The 21685-nt window shown below is 39.1% G+C and overlaps 1 protein-coding gene and 1 long non-coding RNA gene across 5 annotated transcripts; both read left to right on the forward strand.

Annotated features, from left to right (window-relative positions):
* Window positions 1-1390: 1390 nt before the first annotated feature.
* Window positions 1391-2212, forward strand: LOC119487545. Of its 2 annotated transcripts, XR_005206722.1 has the most exons (3): window positions 1391-1628; window positions 1912-1970; window positions 2104-2205. It is a non-coding gene; the product is annotated as an uncharacterized LOC119487545 (long non-coding RNA). The 2 variants fall into 2 exon arrangements; XR_005206721.1 differs by having other exon boundaries at window positions 1912-2212.
* Window positions 2213-8007: 5795 nt separating this feature from the next.
* On the forward strand, window positions 8008-21078 carry prr5a (proline rich 5a (renal)). Of its 3 annotated transcripts, none has more exons than XM_037768513.1 (11): window positions 8008-8282; window positions 11835-11965; window positions 15163-15288; window positions 15404-15484; window positions 15972-16020; window positions 16154-16211; window positions 16322-16413; window positions 16721-16861; window positions 19123-19258; window positions 19354-19632; window positions 19716-21078. In XM_037768513.1, the coding sequence occupies exons 2-11, from the start codon at window positions 11835-11837 to the stop codon at window positions 19997-19999; spliced, it is 1377 nt and encodes a 458-aa protein (XP_037624441.1). In that variant the 5' UTR covers window positions 8008-8282; the 3' UTR covers window positions 20000-21078. The 3 variants fall into 3 exon arrangements, with proteins under 3 accessions (XP_037624441.1, XP_037624440.1, XP_037624442.1); XM_037768512.1 differs by having other exon boundaries at window positions 8008-8272; XM_037768514.1 differs by lacking the exon at window positions 8008-8282 and adding an exon at window positions 11497-11608.
* Window positions 21079-21685: the final 607 nt, after the last annotated feature.

Consider the following 21685-nt stretch of genomic DNA (forward strand, 5'->3'; position numbering starts at 1 on the left):
GTGTATTATGAGTATATATCATACATGTATAATAAACTAATTGTTTTATGAGTAATGCATCTTAAGTGTGTAAACCAATCCTTTGGTCAATAATTGTATTGTAGTGTAATATAATATAATAATGTTAGGAGGGGTGATATTAGTGTTCTGTGGTTTAACCAGTGCAGATCTGAACCACTTCCTGAACCAGTCAGCGGTACGGCCGGGCAGCGAGGCCTCAGACGTCATCAATGACGTCATCGGTCTAAAACGATACAAGCCTTGATACGCACATCGCGGAAAACTTCCTGGATTACTCGACACATGCAACGAAGCCTCGACTAAGCACGTAACGTCACTAAGAAATAGGCATTAACGTAACAGAATATTGATTCATATTTGATCAGCGCTGCCTAGTTTCACCGTTTGTTTGGAGTTCAGAGTGATTGACAGCCGGCTGTCAGAGACGGCAGCTGGACAGCAGACCTCAGATCAGCTCTGACTGCTTGTTTTCCTCCGGTCTGTGAAATCTTGCAGATGCCGTTAGGAGCACCGGAGGACACCGAGGAACATGATTTCTCTCAGTTTGCCTGTTTCATGTACTACTGTCAAGATATAGCGACCGTTAAAAAATGAAAATAACTTTATTAAATCATATTTGCTCCAATCTCACCTCCTTCAGCTTTAATTCAATATAAAGGATGTATCGGTAATAATCAGTGGAATAAGAAGTACTCAGATTATTAGTAATACCGCTGTGCCCGGTTAGTTAAGTCAAAGAACGGAAGTACTATTAGCAATATAATTTATATATAAAGTTAGAAACATTAAATTAATCATTATGTAAAATGGCCTGCCACGGCTATAACTATACAGCCTAATATTTAAATGTTTTGGGGTAAAATGTGGTGAAGAATTACAGTACTGCTTACATGTTAATAATTATTACATTATAAAAGTGATGCTATCTTTAACTTTGTTTCCTAGCCATCAAACTGTAGCATCAGTGTTTTTAACTGATTACTAGAATTATTGATAGAAACCGCAAAGATGCTGCTCTTCATTGCATTTTGGCAAATGCTCTTATCACACGACAATCAGTCACCCACATTACACCGTTCGTTTGACAGCCACTTCTGTGCTCTCACTGTCAAACAAAGTTTCCCTCGATAGAAGACTGTGATTTTCCACATGACCGTAAACTAAGGAATATCTGTACGTCTGTGGGTATTTCCTCCTTCGCATATCTCGAGAACCCTTCATCCGATCGACTTCACACTCGGCGGGTGTATTAACTTGACTTAACTTTCTCATTTTGCAGCTAAACGGTACACTAAAATATGTTTCTGAAAACATACGAGGCGAGAAATAGGCAATGCAGTAACAGAATCTTGATTCATATATGATCAGTGCTGCCTAGTTTGACAGTTTGAGTTCAGAGCTGTGCAAGCAGTGATTGACATCTGCTTTAGACGCTGCTTTGCTCTGAATTTCCCTCGGGTGCGTGGAATCGTGCAAATGCCAAAGTTACCAACTGCAGCTTTATGACAGGTGTCATTTGTTACGCACTGTTAGATGTGCAGCCTCAATGGATGACATCTAGGAAGAAGAGGAACATGATACAGACAGATCTGTGCTGAAGCTCTGAGGTAGAATCATTTTAGCATTACCAACGTTGTGTTTAATGTTGTTGAATATTGCAAGCGTACAAAATATTAAATCAGTGGCCTCTTTAGCTTCGTTATGAACTTCTTGAAAATTCATGAAATCATAGGATATGGTCTGTATTAGACATGGACATACAGACATCATTCAGTGTGATTTACACTTCCCAAGAATATCATTATCTCTGGTGTCCCGAACGTCAGAATACCTGCAGCTGAAACTAAAACCTGTTTAAGGAGATAATTTGACTTCTTTGTTGGTTCTCAGAGAAAACACAGGAGGTGTTGGGGAGGAGGAGCAGAACGAATGGAGACGAGAACATCAAGGTGAGGAGAGGTGGACCTGAAGAAGACAACGGTCTGTACACAGCTGGAAACTACAACAGTCAAATGACATGATGTTTATATTTGAATGATTGTGTGTCTGTAATGTTGTTTTTTTTGTGTCTCCGTCCTCCAGAAAACGCTGGAGGAGCAGCTGGAGAACCAGAGGAAGGCAAATCATAATAAAGTATGTCGAAAAAACTTCATGGTATAGTATTTTGCCAAAAAAGTCATTAAAAAGTTTTAGTATAGAATGTAAAAAAAATCATATTATACAATGTCGAAAAAAATCACAGTATAGTATGTATAAAGATTGTCATATTATAGTATGTCGACAAAAAAAAGTCAAACTATAGTATATCAAAAAAACAAAAAAAAAGTAATAATGTCGGAAAAAAACGTCACAGTATAGAATGTTGAAAAAAATCGTATTATAGCATGTCTAAAAAAAAGTCCTAGAGTAGTATGTCAAAACAAGGTCATAAAAAGTCATAGTATAGTACGTCGAAAAAACTAAAACAAAATCATAACAGCATGACTTTTTTTAACTTTTTTCGGCATACTTACTATGATTTTTTTTTTTTTCGACATACTATACTATGACTTTTTTTTTTTACTTTTTTCGACATGCTATACTATGACTTTTTTTTTTTACTTTTTTCGACATGCTATACTATGACATTTTTTGTAATTTTTTGGACATTCTTTACAATTACTTTTTTTTAAACTTTTTTCGACATGCTATACTATGACTTTTTTCTAATTTTTTCGACATTATATACAATTACTTTTTTTTTTTACTTTTTTCGACATACTATACCATGACTTTTTTCGACATACTAACCTATGACCTTTTTTTCGACATACTATACTATGACTTTATGACTTTTTTTTCGACACGCTATACTATGACTTTTTTCGACATGCTATAATATGATTTTTTTTTAAAAATTTCGACATACTGTACGATTACTTTTTTTTTTTACTTTTTTCGACGTACTATACTATGACTTTTTTTTATTGTTTTGACATAATATACTATGACTTTTCTCGACATTCTATACTATGACGTTTTTTTTTACTTTTTTCGACATACTGTACTCTGACTTTTTAAAAAAATTTCGACACTTTGCTATGACTTTTTTTTTTTGACATACTTTACTGCGACTTGTTTTACTTTTTCAACATACTATTTTATGACTTTTTTTTCGACATACTATACTATGACTTTTTTTTAAACTTTTTTCGACATACTATACGATTACTTTTTTTTTTTAACTTTTTCTGACATACTATACTATAATTTACTTCTTACTTTTTTCGACATACTATACTATGACTTTTTTTTACATACTATACAATGACTTTTTTTGTAATTTTTTCGACATACTTTACGATTACTTTTTTTAAACTTATCGACATACTATACTATGACTTTTTTAAAACTTTTTTCAACATAACATTCTGACTTTTTTCGACATGCTATACTATGACTTTTTTTTATTGTTTTGACATACTATGACTTTTTTCAACATACTATACCATGACTTTTTTTGTAATTTTTTTCGACATACTAACAAAAAGTGATAGTATAGTAAGTCTAAAAAACTTCACAGTATAATATGTAGAAAAATGAAAAATTCATAGTACAGTATGTCAAAAAAGTTAAAAAAAAGTCATAGTATAATATGTTGGAAAAAATAAAAAAGTCATAGTATAGTATGTCGAAACAAAGTCACAGTATAATATGTTGAAATAATTGAAAAAGTCATAGTTTATTATTTGCACTTCATTTATTCAAACTATATTATATTAGAAATGATACGTCATATTAGGTTGCAAGATCTAGGATGCAGCATCAGTGACGTCGTATGATGTGATCAGGGAACTTTAGTTGTTTTCCAAGATCCACTCTCAGCTCTGGGTCTTTGGAGAGTCGGCATCGTGTCTGTAGCAGGAACAGGATGGTTGTTTTCCTGGGAAGTTTGCTGGACTGAATGGTGATGGTTTCCTCAACTGGTCGTGATTCAGTTCAATTCAATTCAATTTATTTTTGTATAGCGTCAAATCACAACAGAAGTTATCTCAAGACGCTTTATATATAGAGCAGGTCTATGACCGTACACCAGAGTTTAGAGACCCAACAGGATCCACCAAGCGCACTGTGATGCCAGCGGTAACGTCCATCAGCTGCTAAGGAGATGTTGAAGCACACAGAGGGAAGCTGAATATATCAGATATTATATTTATTTTGTAACAATTCAGTAAAATTTATTACAATTTCTGGTTTTCTGTATGTCGAAAAAAGTTAAAAAAAAAAAAGTCAAAGTATAGCATGTCGGAAAAAAAAATCAAATATATGTTGAAAAAAAGTCATAGTACATTCTGCTGAAAAAAGTCATAGTATAGTATGTCAAAAAAAAAAAAAAAAAGTCATAGTATAGTATGTCAAAAAAAAAAAAAAAAGTCATAGTATAGTATGTCAAAAAAAAAAAAAAAAAGTCATAGTATAGTATGTCAAAAAAAAAAAAAAAAGTCATAGTATAGTATGTCAAAAAAAAAAAAAAAAAGTCATAGTTTAGTATGTCAAAAAAAAAAAAAAAAGTCATAGTTTAGTATGTCAAAAAAAAAAAAAAAAAGTCATAGTATAGCATGTCGAAAAAAGTAAAAAAAAAATCATAGTACAGTATGTCGAAAAATAATAAAAAAGTAATATTATAATGTGTCGAAAATTTTAAAAAGTAATGGTATAGTACGTTGAAAAAAAAGTCATAGTATAGTATGTCGAAAAATATTTCATATTTTATATTATATTATATTATATTATATTTTATATATTATATTATATTGTATTATATTTTATATTATATTATGTTTTATTTTATATATTATATTATATTGTATTATATTTTATATTATATTATATTATATTATATTATATTTTATTTGATATATTATATTATATTATATTATACTATATTTTATATATTATATTATATTGTATTATATTTTATATTATATTATATTATATTATATTATATTTTATTTTATATATTATATTATATTGTATTATATTTTATATTATATTATATTATATTATATTATATTTTATTTGATATATTATATTATATTATATTATATTATACTATATTTTATATATTATATTGTATTATATTTTATATTATATTATATTATATTATATTATATTTTATTTTATATATTATATTATATTGTATTATATTTTATATTATATTATATTATATTATATTATATTATATTTTATTTTATATATTATATTATATTATATTATATGGCTACAGTGTTAATGTGTGATATCTTTGATCCAGTGAGAGCACTTTACTGCGTGAACAGAGGAACTCTCACAACATGTATGTGAATGTCACGATTGGGTGTTCTTGCGAAGCTTTTTCACCGTGCAGAGATGTGATTCTCGTGTATTGAGGGAACAACTGAAATCAGCTTTTCTTGTGTGATTTTCATGCCGGTGAAGTTTCTCACGAGACCCGGTTATTTACATCAGGACACACATGGAAATAGGGGATTATCTGCCAAATGGCCGCGCCTGCTCTGACAGATGGCAGGACACCCGCTGTGTTTACCGCCATAGATTGGGGTCAGTGCTGAAGACCCTACAATGCCTTTACCACCATCCACCGTGTTTATAAAGCCATAGAGGAGGCCAGAGCAACGGGGCACATGTAGGCCAACGGCGCCGCAATGAGTTTTGGATGACGTAGGCTAATACAGTGTTTACCGCAGGATTTTATGAGACTGTGGGGTTGAACCTCTGACCCTCTACGGGGGGTTTGGGGTTATGCTCCCATGGAAGAACATTTTAAAGGTCCCATATTGTAAAAAGTGAGATTTTCATGTCTTTTATATTATAAAGCAGGTTTAAGTTCTTTATATAAATACTGTGAAACTATCAAAACGCTCAATATACGGAGGAATCCGTTTCAGACAGAGGGCGAATACAGGTATATTCAGCATGTAAACATGTTCTAGTAGAAACACTAAATACAAGTATGAACCTGAAGATGAGCTGATATGGGACCTTTAAAGGTAAATGCATCAATCTGGAGCACTTTGAGAGCACAATTACGAGGCTAGATCTGTGAAGAACTTTGTGCTCTATTCAATTTAATCATAAAGATTGTATGGTTATGAATGCTGATGATAAAGCAGCATAAGCAACGAGACGGGGTGCCGACATCGCCGCAGACCCCTCGCACTGAGGACAGTCCGCCTACGGCACCTTTGCCCCCCCTACATGATGTCGGCCTTTTTTAGCTATGGTTGAGCTGTGATTCAAACAGGCCACATCTGTCCTTGTGAAGATAATATTTGGGTTGAAAGGTCTATATAAACCAGTTAAAGCTGAAGTAGGTAGATTGGAGCAAATATGATTAAAAAAAGTTATTTTTATAAAATGGTTGCTATATCGTGACAGTAGTACATGAGACAGGTACCGGAGGAAAACAAGCAGTCAGAGCTGATCTGAGGTCTGCTATCCAGCTGCCGTCTCTGAGAGCCGGCTGTCAATCACTCTGAACTCTGATCAGACGGTGAAACTAGACAGCGCTGATCAAATATGAATCAATATTCTGTTACGTTAATGCCTATTCCTCTCCTCACATGTTCTCACAATCATCTTGTAGTGCACGGTTTAGCTGTAACATGAGAAAGTTTGTGACCCGTCAGCCATGTTGAGATCTGTTGAGGAAACACCAAAACCCCGCCCACCAACCGGAGCTCAGCCAATAGGAACGCTCTCTCTCTCTGAAGTGACCTGTGATTGGTCAAAGTCTCCCGTCACGGGCTAGATGTTCTAAAGCCTGAAAACAGAGCCATGAGGAGCAGAAGTCTAGTTCTCTCTCAGAACACTTCAATTACAATATGATGAAAGGTTATTATGGGATGTCTGCTCAGTGCTGCCTAAAACATTCTGCCTACTGCAGCTTTAATGGTCTATATAAACCAGTTAATATATATATATATATATATGTATATATAAATAAATATATACATATATATATACTGTATATATATATATATATATAAACCAGTTAATATATATATATATATAAATAAATATATACATATATATATACTGTATATATATATATATATATATAAACCAGTTAATATATATATATATATATGTATATATAAATAAATATATACATATATATACTGTATATATATATATATATATAAACCAGTTAATATATATATATATGTATATATAAATAAATATATACATATATATTAACTGGTTTATATATGTATATATATATGTATATATAAATAAATATATACATATATATATACTGTATATATATATATATATATAAACCAGTTAATATATATATATATGTATATATAAATAAATATATACATATATATATACTGTATATATATATATATATATAAACCAGTTAATATATATATATATATGTATATATAAATAAATATATACATATATATATACTGTATATATATATATATATATATATATATATAAACCAGTTAATATATATATATATATGTATATATAAATAAATATATACATATATATATACTGTATATATATATATATATATATATATATATATAAACCAGTTAATATATATATATATATGTATATATAAATAAATATATACATATATATATACTGTATATATATATATATATATATATATATATAAACCAGTTAATATATATATATATATATATATATAAATAAATATATACATATATATATACTGTATATATATATATAAACCAGTTAATATATATATATATATATATGTATATATAAATAAATATATACATATATATATACTGTATATATATATATATAAACCAGCGTTTTAATACTCCATCACTGAGTGAATATATGATAATAACTCATGTTTCTGTGTTTTCTTGAATCTCAGTGATTCTTCTGTTTTGCATAAAGCTATAAGACCACAGTGCGCGTCCACGTGCTGCTCGCGGTCGCACGCACGCGCACAGGTTCGCTTTGCATCTCGTCAAAACAAAGCGGGGGCGCGCAGAGAGACAGAGACACAAAGAGACAGACAGACAGAGAGGAGCGGAGCATGCTTCATGAATGAGTCCTCCACCAGCCCGGTAGCCGGTACCTCTGTTCTCCGCTGTGCCCGCGAGGCAGCGCAGCTCGGCGGGGATCAGTAGAGGAACCAGCCACTGATGAGACCCGGACAGGAAACACTACATGAACATCTGATCCCTTCAGGAAGAACCGGACCGGATCACACACGGTGAGACACGGTGAGACACGGTGAGACACGGTGGGACACGGTGGGACACGGTGAGACACGGTGAGACACGGTGGGACACGGTGGGACACGGTGAGACACGGTGGGACACGGTGAGACACGGTGGGACACGGTGGGACACGGTGGGACACGGTGAGACACGGTGAGACACGGTGGGACACGGTGGGACACGGTGAGACACGGTGGGACACGGTGAGACACGGTGGGACACGGTGGGACACGGTGAGACACGGTGGGACACGGTGAGACACGGTGGGACACGGTGGGACACGGTGGGACCGGATCCCGGATCCCGGATCCCGGTGGGCGGGCAGACACGTCAACTTTGTGTCCATTATTATAATTTAATCCAGATGTGGACTTTATGTCTTTATGATGTCTCCGTGTCCTCAGAGACAGACTCGGTGTTTACAGAGACTCAGTCTCTCTTCAGGTAGAAAAAACAGAAAACCCTCCACGTCCACACGCACGAGCATTCCTCCGGTAGATCAACGTGGCGGTTCAATACCGAATAAACACGACGGGGCCTCATAGAGGGTTATCAATACAGCAGAGGGTTATCAATACAGCAGAGGGTTATCAATACAGCAGAGGGTTATCAATACAGCAGAGGGTTATCAATACAGCAGAGGGTTATCAATACAGCAGAGGGTTATCAATACAGCAGAGGGTTATCAATACAGCAGAGGGTTATCAATACAGCAGAGGGTTATCAATACAGCAGAGGGTTATCAATACAGGGTTATTATCAATAGAGGGTTATTATCAATAGAGGGTTATTATCAATAGAGGGTTATCAATAGAGGGTTATCAATAGAGGGTTATTATCAATAGAGGGTTATTATCAATAGAGGGTTATCAATAGAGGGTTATCAATAGAGGGTTATCAATAGAGGGTTAACAATAGAGGGTTATCAATAGAGGGTTATCAATAGAGGGTTATCAATAGAGGGTTATCAATAGAGGGTTATCAATAGAGGGTTATTATCAATAGAGGGTTATTATCAATAGAGGGTTATCAATAGAGGGTTATCAATAGAGGGTTATCAATAGAGGGTTAACAATAGAGGGTTATCAATACAGGGTTATTATCAATAGAGGGTTATTATTAATAGAGGGTTATCAATAGAGGGTTATCAATACAGGGTTAACAATAGAGGGTTATCAATAGAGGGTTATCAATAGAGGGTTATCAATACAGGGTTATTATCAATACAGGGTTAACAATAGAGGGTTATCAATAGAGGGTTATCAATAGAGGGTTATCAATACAGGGTTATTATCAATAGAGGGTTATTATCAATAGAGGGTTATCAATAGAGGGTTATCAATAGAGGGTTATCAATACAGGGTTATTATCAATACAGGGTTAACAATAGAGGGTTATCAATAGAGGGTTATCAATAGAGGGTTATCAATACAGGGTTATTATCAATACAGGGTTAACAATAGAGGGTTATCAATAGAGGGTTATCAATAGAGGGTTATCAATACAGGGTTATTATCAATAGAGGGTTATCAATAGAGCAGAGGAGCGATCATATATATTATGAGTGAGGAGGAGAGGAGGAGAGGAGGAGGAAGAGGAGGAGGAGGAGAGGAGGAGGAGGAAGAGGAGGAGGAGGCTGGTGTTGTGTCTTTGTCTGTAGAGTGCCAGACCAGACTGTTGTTCTCCCCTCTGACCAGAGGAGGTGCTTCACTATACAGACCCAGAGTGTTCCTGCTGGGAGACACCCAAACACTAGAGCTATAGCCTATCATACACCATCATACACCATCATACACCATCATACACCATCATACACCATCATACACCATCATACACCATCATACACCATCATACACCATCATACAGCATAATACACCATCATACACCATCATACAGCATCATACACCATCATACACCATCATACAGCATCATACACCATCATACACCATCATACACCATCATACGTGTATGGTGTATGATGGTGTATTATACATAAGGGATGCTAATTTTAAAAAATGTTCTTACCCGATAACGACCCTCGTTAAAGGGACTGTTTGTAACTTCTTACAGGTATAAATCTACCGGTCGGGATCCCATGCGCGCTCGCGTGTGGCTACGCTGTTCAGACCGCTCCGCTGCCTATCTGCACTAACAAAACACAACGTTCTCTCTCCACCTCTCACGTGCATGCTGCTCACTCCACACTGCAGAAGAGTTAGTTTAGCTCTGAGAATATCTAGTGAATGTTCAGTGGACGTTTGTGCAGAAATAACTGCTGCAGCTCCTCCAGACCAACAGAGGTTTCCCGTGTCTTGTGAAGTGACGGGGCTCCGCAGAGAGAAACGTTATCGTCTCCGACCAAAACTCCGGCGTCTCCCCCGTTCCCTCCGGCCGCGGTCGGGAGGCTGAGGCGGGAAAAGCCAACACTAGGATCAGCATTGATTCATGGAGAGACCTTGGTCTGGTCAGCTAACATTACTGCCAAGCAGCTGAAATATAGAGTGATATTGTGCTTTTAGCTGACGTGTGTCTCCTCACTGTGTTGAGTGATGCTCCTTCATGTCTATGTAGAGCGAGCACAAGTGCCAGCAACAGGACGCTGACTTTAGTTGACTTAACGGACACAGGTGAAGCTGTTAACAAGCCTCTTAAGGTGGACTCTTAAGGTGGACTCTTAAGGTGGAGCAGCTTTTCTCCTTCAAGTGACGAGTTTTTCTCAGCTTTTTTAATTAATTATTAACATTTCTTTTAACCGTTTTACCAATGTGTTCCTTATGTTTTCTAGTTTCATATGAGACCAGTATCTTCACTCTAGCTTTAAAACTGCTGCTGCAACCTCAGAAAGATCCATCACTACTACAACCTCAGAAATACAGTAAAGTCAGGTTCGCCGGCGGGCCGTCGGATTTTTAAAAGGTTAATTAATAATCAATACAGCGTTTTGGAGAATCGATACAGTATCGCAAAACATAATATCACAATACTCGTGTATTGATATTTTCTTACACCGCAACCAAATAGACTATAATACTATCACGCTGGCTTCGTGGCTTTTACAGGAAAAATTCACACACACACACACACACACACTCACACACTCACACACTCACACACTCCTACTGTACAAGCACACACATGCATTTCCCCTTTTCTCTCTGATGTAACCTGAGTGTGCTAAGGTCGGGGCGTAGCTTCAGCTCTGATTGCAAAACACTCTCACATAGTGTTGAAATAATAGAATAAGGAAATAGAAAGCACCCAGCAGGTTACACACTCCTTAAAGGAGGTCACAATTACGTGGTTTGATTTTCTCCGGTGCTCCTGTGACTGTAAGTTTTACTTCAATTCGTTCTGTCTGTGTGTTTCAGTGCTTCAGTGTTCCTCATGTCATTCACTGTCTCAACGTGGTAGCAGGAGTACCATGACTGTGTTTCACTGATGCCTCAAACAGCTGCTTGCGATCACTCCTGTACGCTCGGTGTGCCGTTGATGATCCGTTTACCTTCAGTGAAACCTTAATAACCATTTGTACATCACCTCCCCTCTTCTGTTCAGATGCTTGATGGACTCCGGCGGAGGCATGCCTCCCGGCCCTCCTCCCGACCCCTGTCACTCAACTTCAGCACCTTCTCCGCTCCTCCCCCGAGCCCGGACATGGACAGCAGCAGTGAGCATCCAATCAGGAGGTGAGGCTCAGTTCCTGGGAGTACATTTTCACAACGCACAGCTTCCTGGAAAAATGCATGAAATATTAATTAACATGCATAAAAATCCCACCGTCTCTCCTCCCAAAGGATTTCATTAAGCGGCTGAGCTTTGCTTGCAACACATGTTAACCTGATAATAATGATGTCCTGGTGGCGTGTTAGTCTGATGATCATCTCATCAGTTTGTACACTTGCTTTCCATGTTTTCTACGTCTGTGTGTACGTGGGCGTGGAAGGGGTCTGTTGTTTACTGCCGTGCTGTCAGCAGACAGTTTCTGGACTGCGTGGGTTTGAACTCATCATTTCCTCCTCTTCAGAGTGCTCGTGGTTTTCACCAGGACCTCCTGTAAATACGCAGACATTTTCTTTTCTTTATTTACACTCACGTCCTGAAGTTAGGATTGAAGAGGGGAGGTTGTCTCATGTAGACTTAGACCGACAAACTGACCAGGCCAATATGTCAACGATGTTAGCTTATATATACTGGAAAAAGAAAGTTAGTAAACTTGTGTTTGGTGGATTATTTCTCTGTTGTTACAATGCTAATGGTCATTGTATTTTACATAGTTGGAAAGCCTGTTTATTTAGCTTCACAATGATGTCCAACTTGTAAGGATCATGCATTTGAGGGATGAGCAGCACAGCTGATGATGTGGGTAGCACCCAAGAAAAATGTTCCAAAATGGTCCATCAATGGTAAACAGTGTATTCTCCTGTTGGTATTGACTCTTGTTTTGAGTTGTTTGGTGGATTGGATGATTGAACTCTCTATCAGTAACAAGGAACAAACAAGACATATTGATTGATTGAATCCACCGTCAGGAGCCTCATTAGAGGTTGAAGATCCATACGCAGCCACAACAGCCTGGCACCTCCTCCTCATGCTGGTCACCAACCTGGTCACACGTTGCTGACCTGCAACCAGGATTGGTTGCAGGTCAGCCAGCGTGGTTGTGTTGGTCACTCCAACACGTACAGCACGCCCAAGCTGATCCCACAAGTGTTGAATTGGGTTGAGGTGTGGACTCTTGGCAGGCCGTTCCATTCTCTCTCCTCCCACATTGTGGAGGTAGTCTGTGATAACCCTGGCTCTGTGGGGGGGGCGTTGTTTCTTGGAGGATGAAGTTAGGTGCCAGATTGTGGAGATATGGGATCGCTACTGGCTGCAGAATCTCATCCCGATATCTCACTGCATTGAGATGGCCCTCAATGATGACAAGCCTTGTTTTGCCAGTGAGGGAGATGCCCCCCCCCCCCCCCCACACCATGACACTGCCCCCACCAGAAGCTGTTACTCCATCAGTGCAACAATCAGCATAGCGTTCTCCACGTCGTCTCCATACTTTGACCTGCCATCCAACTTTGGCAGACAGAACCTGGACTCATCACTGAACATGACATTCCCCCACATGTTCAGGTTCCATTGTCTGTGTCTGACGGTGAAGGGCAGTCATTGCAGGCTTCCTGGTAGCCTCATGAGAATACACTGTTTACCATTGGCAGAGCATTTTGGCAAATTTTTCTTGGGCGCTACCCACATAATCAGCTGTGCTGCTCATCCCACAAATGCATGATCCTTACAAGTTGGACATCATTATGAAGGTCAATAAACAGGCTTTCCAACGATGTAAAATACAATGACCATTAGCATTGATACAACAGAGAAATAATCCATCAAACACAAGTTTACGAACTTTGTTTTTCCAGTTTATATCGTATCAGTATATATGTTGATAAGAAATGAGAAATGTCAGTACAGACATGCCAGCGATACGTTCTGAGGTGATATTGTCTCCATAGTTTGTCCACCAGAGAGCAGCAAATTCATTTTTCAAAATGTCCCACTCATTATATTTTGTGCGCAACAAAATTAAAACAGATTTTAAAACTTTAAAAACTAATCTGAAGGATCCGTATCAAATGTTTTCTTCATGTCGTCTGTAAATGACTATTGGCTGATATATTGTTATCAGTGATAGTTTAACGTTGATAAATGAGCAGATTGATACCACTCTCTGTCTGGAGCATCAATCTGCTCATCTAACCGTCGGCAAAGAAAGAGAAAAGGAGAATTTCCCAAAATGTCAAACTATTCCTTTAACCCCTAAACAATCACTGGCCTACCAGCGCTGGGTCACTCATTACAAACTCAAACTGTGCAGCGAAATATGTGTTGTTCAAATCCACAAATTATTATTCTAATAGAGATCCCAAAATGTCCAAAGTCAGGTTGGATTTGGGGAAATGTGTCCAAAAAGATGCACAAGATGATGTATGATGTACAGCGAGCCGCTCATTGTGGTGAAATAAACCCCGACGGGGCGATGCAGGAGCCCGAGGTGATTGACCAATCACAATCAAGTATTCAACAAAGCTGTGATATATATATATCTATATATATGATATATGACTGCACCAGTCCATCAAATAGACATATTCTGGATGTCTTGTGCATCTTTCTGGACACATTTCTCCAGATCCGACTGGACCTGTTTGGTGTCCAGATCCAGTGGGACACCGGGACACTCGTCTCAAACGTTGCTCTGTTGTTTTACTTTAGTTGTTCTGCACCAGCTGTGCTGAAAACGGGAGAGCAGGAAAAGCTTCTTTATTGTCCGTCAGCGTGTCAGTGCTTCCTCTCCCTGTTGTTGTTGTGAAGAAGCCCAACGATTTCCTCCTCCGCATCCTCGCTGTACAGTAACCAGCACAACAAACTGCTTCAGTCTGCTTACCCTGCACTTCCTCTGGCATCTGTGCTCTGCATAAATATTTGTTTGCATCAATGGTTGTATTGTTGGAAGAGAGGCAGAGAGGGAGGAAGAGTATGCCCCCCCATCAGTGCATGTGCTATTGTTTCCTCCTCTTCAGAGACCTGGACCTCTCGCCGTGGCTCCACCCATACTGCTCTTAACGTGCTGCCTCTCTCTCACTATGCATCACTCTGTCCTACTTCTCTCCTCCTCTGTCACCGGCCGCTCTTCCTATTGTCATTGTGCTCTTTCCTTCTCTGCGTACTCTCTATCCATCTCACAGATTCCTGCTGCTCATGTTCTCCCCTCCAGCTATCTCCTCTGTGTCTCTGTATGTCAGCTCATAGCCTGACCTCCTTTCTCTCCCGTCCACTACTCAGTGCATTCTCTTGTTTCTTTCCTCTTCCTCTATATCTCCCTCATGAGGACTCTGCACCGGCTGAAGCTGATGAGCTCCCCGAGCCTCAGCGAGCTGGGAAAGAGTGAGAAAAGTTCACCAGAAGACAGAGGAGAGAAGCAGAAGAGGGCAGGAGCCAACGCCACCTGGAACAGGTACGCACGGCACGGCACGGCACGGCACGGCACGGCACAGTCAAGTTGCAACAAGACTTAGTGGCTAAAATGCATTTTGAACATTATGAAGACGAGTTTGTGTGTTGTGTTGCAGCATCCACAACGCCGTCATAGCGGTCTTCCAGAAGAAGGGTTTGGCAGATAACGAACTCTACGCCCTCAACGAAGGTGTCCGGTGAGTTCAGACACAAACACAAACACACATTCACACAGCTCAGAGGAAAACATCCTTATTTTAGACCGTTGATGTCATTTGGTGCTATAATTATATTTTAATAATTGCTGTTCTGTCCTACGTTTGCTGACTGAGTGTTTTCTTGTGAATGAGCTCGTTTGTGTAAGTGTACTGTATGTGGGTCTGGGGAGTCATGTGGTTATGCCAGATATCTCATTATCTTTCTAAACCAGAGCCATCACTTCTATCACATCAGCCTCAGTTACAGCCCAGTAAACATATTTCCATAAACCTAAAAGCCACGAGGAGGTTGACAACTACTCAGGACATGCTGTGGCTCTATTTCATGTCATTGCAAAGTCACATGTTACACAGTTAAGTCATTAATTGCAGGTTGTAAACACATTATTAACGGTGGGATACTATCTTGTGATTATTGACTGTTGTGTTGGAGTCATAAAGTGAAGCCACACATTTGTGTCCTCAGGCATCTGTTGAAGACCGAGCTGGGCTTCTTCTTCACAGAATACCTTCAGGTAATACTGTTTTAGTAGTGAATGAAATCGGGTCGGGATTATTAGTATATGGCTGCAAAACCCCGTTCAGATAAATGAACGCGGTGGTGTCTCACATATTTAGATTTAACGCCGTCTTCTCTGCATTTCACAGAACCAGTTGCTGACCAAAGGCATGGTCATCCTCCGGGACAAAATCCGGTTCTACGAAGGTACGGCTGACTGGATCAATGGTGTGAATATATGTTGTGGTGGTCCGTGCCGGCTCTTTAAGCTTGAATCAACTGTATTTCTGGTTTGTTCTTCTGTGTGATCGATGCAGGTCAGAAGTTACTCGACTCTCTGGCAGAGACCTGGGACTTCTTCTTCTGTGATGTTCTCTCGATGCTGCAGGCCATCTTCCATCCGGTTCAGGTACACAAACATCTTCACAGTCCGCCGGTTCTAATGCCGCCGTGGCCGGAGACATTATGTTTTCAGGTTGTCCGTCCGTCCCATCTCTTGTGATCACGATATCTCAGGAACGCCTGGAGGGGATTTCTTCAAATTTGGCGCAAACGTCCAGCTGGACTGGAGGATGGACTGATTAGATCTTGTTGGTCAAAGGTCACTGTGATCCCTTGTTGTCTCTGCTGCCCAACAACCTCAACTAATCAACCTTGACTGGATGGTGATCATTGTTGCTCAGTTCTACTGTTTTCTGTGTGCTGAATGTCTGCAGGGTAAGGAGCCGTCTGTCAAACAGCTCGCTCTGCTTCACTTCAGGAACACCATCGTCCTGAGCGTAAAGCTGGAGGACGCCCTGTCTCGACCTCGGGCCCGTGTGCCCCCCTCGGTTACACAGATGCTGCTCATTCTACAGGTAGGCCTGATCGCCTGTTTCCTCACTCACTCTTCCATTATTCTTTCTGTTCCCAACAAGGCAAACACCAGATCATTCTGAGTTCTGCACAAGGTCACCGAGCACAGAACGGTGAACCAGTATCACAGATCATAATCACCAATATCACAGATGATAATCACCAATATCACAGATGATAATCACCAGTATCACAGATCATAATCCCCAATATCACAGATTATAATCACCAATATCACAGATTATAATCCCAATATCACAGATCATAATCCCCAATATCACAGATTATAATCACCAATATCACAGATGATAATCACCAATATCACAGATGATAATCACCAGTATCACAGATCATAATCCCCAATATCACAGATTATAATCACCAATATCACAGATTATAATCCCAATATCACAGATCATAATCCCCAATATCACAGATTATAATCACCAATATCACAGATGATAATCACCAATATCACAGATGATAATCACCAGTATCACAGATCATAATCCCCAATATCACAGATTATAATCACCAATATCACAGATTATAATCACCAATATCACAGATCATAATCCCCAATATCACAGATTATAATCACCAATATCACAGATTATAATCACCAATATCACAGATTATAATCACCAATATCACAGATCATAATCCCCAATATCACAGATGATAATCACCAATATCACAGATTATAATCACCAATATCACAGATTATAATCACCAATATCACAGATGATAATCACCAATATCACAGATTATAATCACCAATATCACAGATGATAATCACCAATATCACAGATGATAATCACCAATATCACAGATCATAATCCCCAATATCACAGATGATAATCACCAATATCACAGATCATAATCACCTGCAGTTTAGCCTCTTCGGTCCATCTCTAATATCTAATATCTAGACGTGAATATACACACATAAGATTGAATTGCAATAAAACACCTAGTGCATATCAAAGGAGTCCATAATTGAATGAAATAAATGAAAATATTTGTGAGAACTTTTACTTGTAATTCGAGGTCGACCGATAGTGGATTTAAAGGTCGATATAATAACGATAATTTGGAGCAGGAAAAAGCTGATTTATCGTCCGATATCTTCTTTACTTCTGCAACAGCCTGGTCAGCTACTTTTACACACACCGTTATTAATAAATCAGTTTTTTGTCACTCTGAATTTAATCATTTGTAAGAGATTTCACGGATTACATCGTTGGAATATGTTCTAATTATTTGCACCGTTCTGTGGTTGATGACTAGACAGGATGACTTCTGTTGCATGTCCTGTTATATTCCACTCTTACAAACCATTAATATTGGTGCATATTCCCGGGTCAGGAGGATCCTAAAGTGTGCTATTTGATTTCATGAATGGATGGTTAACATTAAGCCAGTTAAAGTTAAAGTGAATCATTTCCTCCCGTCTGCCTGTCTTGTATCTGAGACAAAGAGATGATAGTTTTGAGTTCTATATTGGAGAGATCTCTTGTCTTTGTGTTTGGAGACTTCATGCAAAGCGGTGCTGTACGTCCCCACGTGACCGGCGGCGTCTGTGCAGCCTTCGGCCGCTATCGGAGCTCAGTAACACCGATAACGATAGTTTGTAAAACGTCTTATCGCCGCCGATTCATTGGTCTACTTCTACTTGTGACTGCGTAAAGTCAACAGTTGATTTGTATCTAATGATATCTAATGTTTTCATTATCAATTGATCTAGTGTGCTTTTTATTATTATTCATATTTAATCAACAAAATGTAAAAAATAAACTAAATCCTCCACAGAATCCTCGTAAACAGGTTTCTGATTCTGATCCAAAGCCCGGATGCATTCTGTGATGGGTCCGTCCGTCCGTCCGTCTGTCCGTCTGTACGTACATCAGACTGACTCATTCTTCTGAACGTGATATCTCAGGAAGATATTTCTGGAGGGAATTTCTTCATTTAGCACAAACTTCCACTTTGGATCTAGATTCTGGAGGTCAAAGGTCACTGATATGTGAGAGAGAAACGCACCACATTCTTACATTGGAGAAGCTGCAAGAAGAAAATGTTTGATATTTTTATTTTATAAATGATTTATTCTGTGAATTAAATATCAAAACTGTCACTTTATCAGCAGCAGCTTTATCTGTTCTCTATGGTGATGCCTGTCTCTGTCTCTGTCTCTGTCTCTGTCTCTGTCTCTGTCTCTGTCTCTGTCTCTGTCTCTGTCTCTGTCTCTGTCTGTCTCTAGGGGGTCCATGAGTCGCGCGGTGTGAATGAGGACTACCTGAGGCTCGAGTCCCTGATTCAGAAGGTGGTCTCGCCCTACCTGGGCACGCATGGGCTTTACTCTGGAGACGGTGCTGAGACCCATTGCTGTGTTCTGGGTGAGATGGTGAAGCCAGAAGCAGAGTAATAATTCCACGTGTCAGATGAGGGACAGAACTTTAACATCCTCCCTCCTTTTCTTCTGGTCTCTCAGAGAAGCGTTCACCGTGGGGCTGGTCCAAGTCTGCGGATCAACCCTCTAAGAACCCGGTGGTACGATCGAAGAGCTACAACATCCCTCTGCTGCTGACCCCCGTGGCTGAGTATGACCCAGATGCCGGCTCTGTTGGCAGCGGAGGAATTCGGCGCCACTCGGCCTGTGAGATTATCACATGCCTGGAGGACCAAGGACTGGCCTACACTGGCCTGGCCTCGGGACCTGAACTGTCTGGCCCCTCCTCCAACCGGCTGTGTGTGGGCTCTGCGTTCAACGGTATGACACAGATTAAGATCCGTCTGGAAGTACTGAAATCATACTGTAATAATCCATAATACTTAACACACTCTCATTCACAGGTATTGTACAAGCGGGAGCGAGTGCCATGGCGTTGCCTCTTTCGTCTCCATCAATCCTTCACTCCTCAGGAGCTCTGCATGGCACCGAGGCCACGACAACAATGACTGATCTCAGCAAGGGCGCCTCCTCCACGCCGCCCAGCGAATCATCCAGCCCCGAAACCATCATCGGACAAGTGCTGGAGTCTGCAGACTCCGACTCCGACGGGATATTCATTGATTTTCCACCTCACTCCTCAGAGGCTATGGGGTACCGCCACGAGGGCAGGCAGAGCACCGTGTAGCTGTGGTCGCCTTTAGGATCACACACACACACACACACACACACACACACAGTGTGTACGGTAATAATCTGTGAGACAGATTAAAGAAACATTTCATTAAATTGGTACCACCTTCCTTTCTTACTCGTCCATTCCAAGTGCTTCACTGGTGAGTGAAAACCTCGCAACTCTAAAATATCAACTTTATAAGAGCTAAGAAAAACATCTTTATACAACAAAATACAAAGAAAATCACAGTGGAATAATTATTATTATTATTATTATTATTATTAAAGGACTGAATGTTTTTCAGCTTGAGGGCACCGTAGTTGTGACTTTATCTTTAGCTTTGTATCCAGAGCTTTCAAATGTTTCCATAAACCCAAAATAAATCACGTAATGTTCTTTAGGAATAAGTCCGGTGATATTCTATATTTTTCTTATTGACAACAAATCTCATGAAAAGACTAAAATCAACAAGGAATCGGTCCCAGAAAGTTCTGCCTCTGAAGCCAAACATGAAACGACTAAAAACACGTCAATGAGCGACTCAGTTACAGTTAGACACATGTTCCTCTGTCTGGATGTGTATTAATCTGCTGCTGAAAGGAGACCCCAACAGATGCACTATTTATTCCTGTTTATGTTTAAAACTACAGTGTCCTGATCTTTAAAGGAATTATTTAGCTTTGTTGAATTTGAATCTGTTTATTTGTGACCCATGTTTTAAAGATTCATTAGTCTTTAGTAGAAATGAATGAGCTTGGTGCTGAGTGTCTCAGACAGACTGAGGAAGTCAGAAAGAATCCAGTGATGGAATAAAACACATTGAGATTTGTTGACAATATCAAAAATATACAATATAGTCTTTATGTAATGATAATGTACAGCGAGCCGGTCATTGTTCTGAAATAAACCCTGACATGACGATGCAGCCGTTTATTTCACAACAATGACCCGCTAGCTGTACATTATCCCGCTTATTACACAGCTGCTCACTGAACAAATCAATAATGTGACACAAAAACGCTCCTCCAGAGTCCGACATCAGAGCTGCGCACATAGCGACGGTCTGTTATACATAGCAACGGTCTGTTATACATAGCAACGGTCTGTTATACGTAGCAACAGTCTGTTATATGTAGCAACGGTCTGTTATACATAGCGACGGTCTGTTATACGTAGCGACGGTCTGTTATACGTAGCAACGGTCTGTTATACATAGCAACGGTCTGTTATACGTAGCGACGGTCTGTTATACGTAGCAACAGTCTGTTATATGTAGCAACGGTCTGTTATACATAGCGACGGTCTGTTATACGTAGCGACGGTCTGTTATACGTAGCAACAGTCTGTTATATGTAGCAACGGTCTGTTATACATAGCGACGGTCTGTTATACGTAGCGACGGTCTGTTATACGTAGCAACGGTCTGTTATACATAGCAACGGTCTGTTATACGTAGCAACGGTCTGTTATACGTAGCAACGGTCTGCTATACGTAGCAACGGTCTGCTATACGTAGCAACGGTCTGTTATACATAGCAACGGTCTGTTATACATAGCAACGGTCTGCTATACTTAGCAACGGTCTGCTATACGTAGCGACGGTCTGCTATACATAGCAACAGTCTGCTATATAGAAATAACAGACCATAGAACGCCGTGATTGACCAATCAGAATCAAGTGTTCAACACAGCCGTGTA

Source organism: Sebastes umbrosus, chromosome 4 (genome assembly GCF_015220745.1).
Source record: "Sebastes umbrosus isolate fSebUmb1 chromosome 4, fSebUmb1.pri, whole genome shotgun sequence".
Classification (NCBI taxonomy): Eukaryota; Metazoa; Chordata; class Actinopteri; order Perciformes; family Sebastidae; genus Sebastes; species Sebastes umbrosus.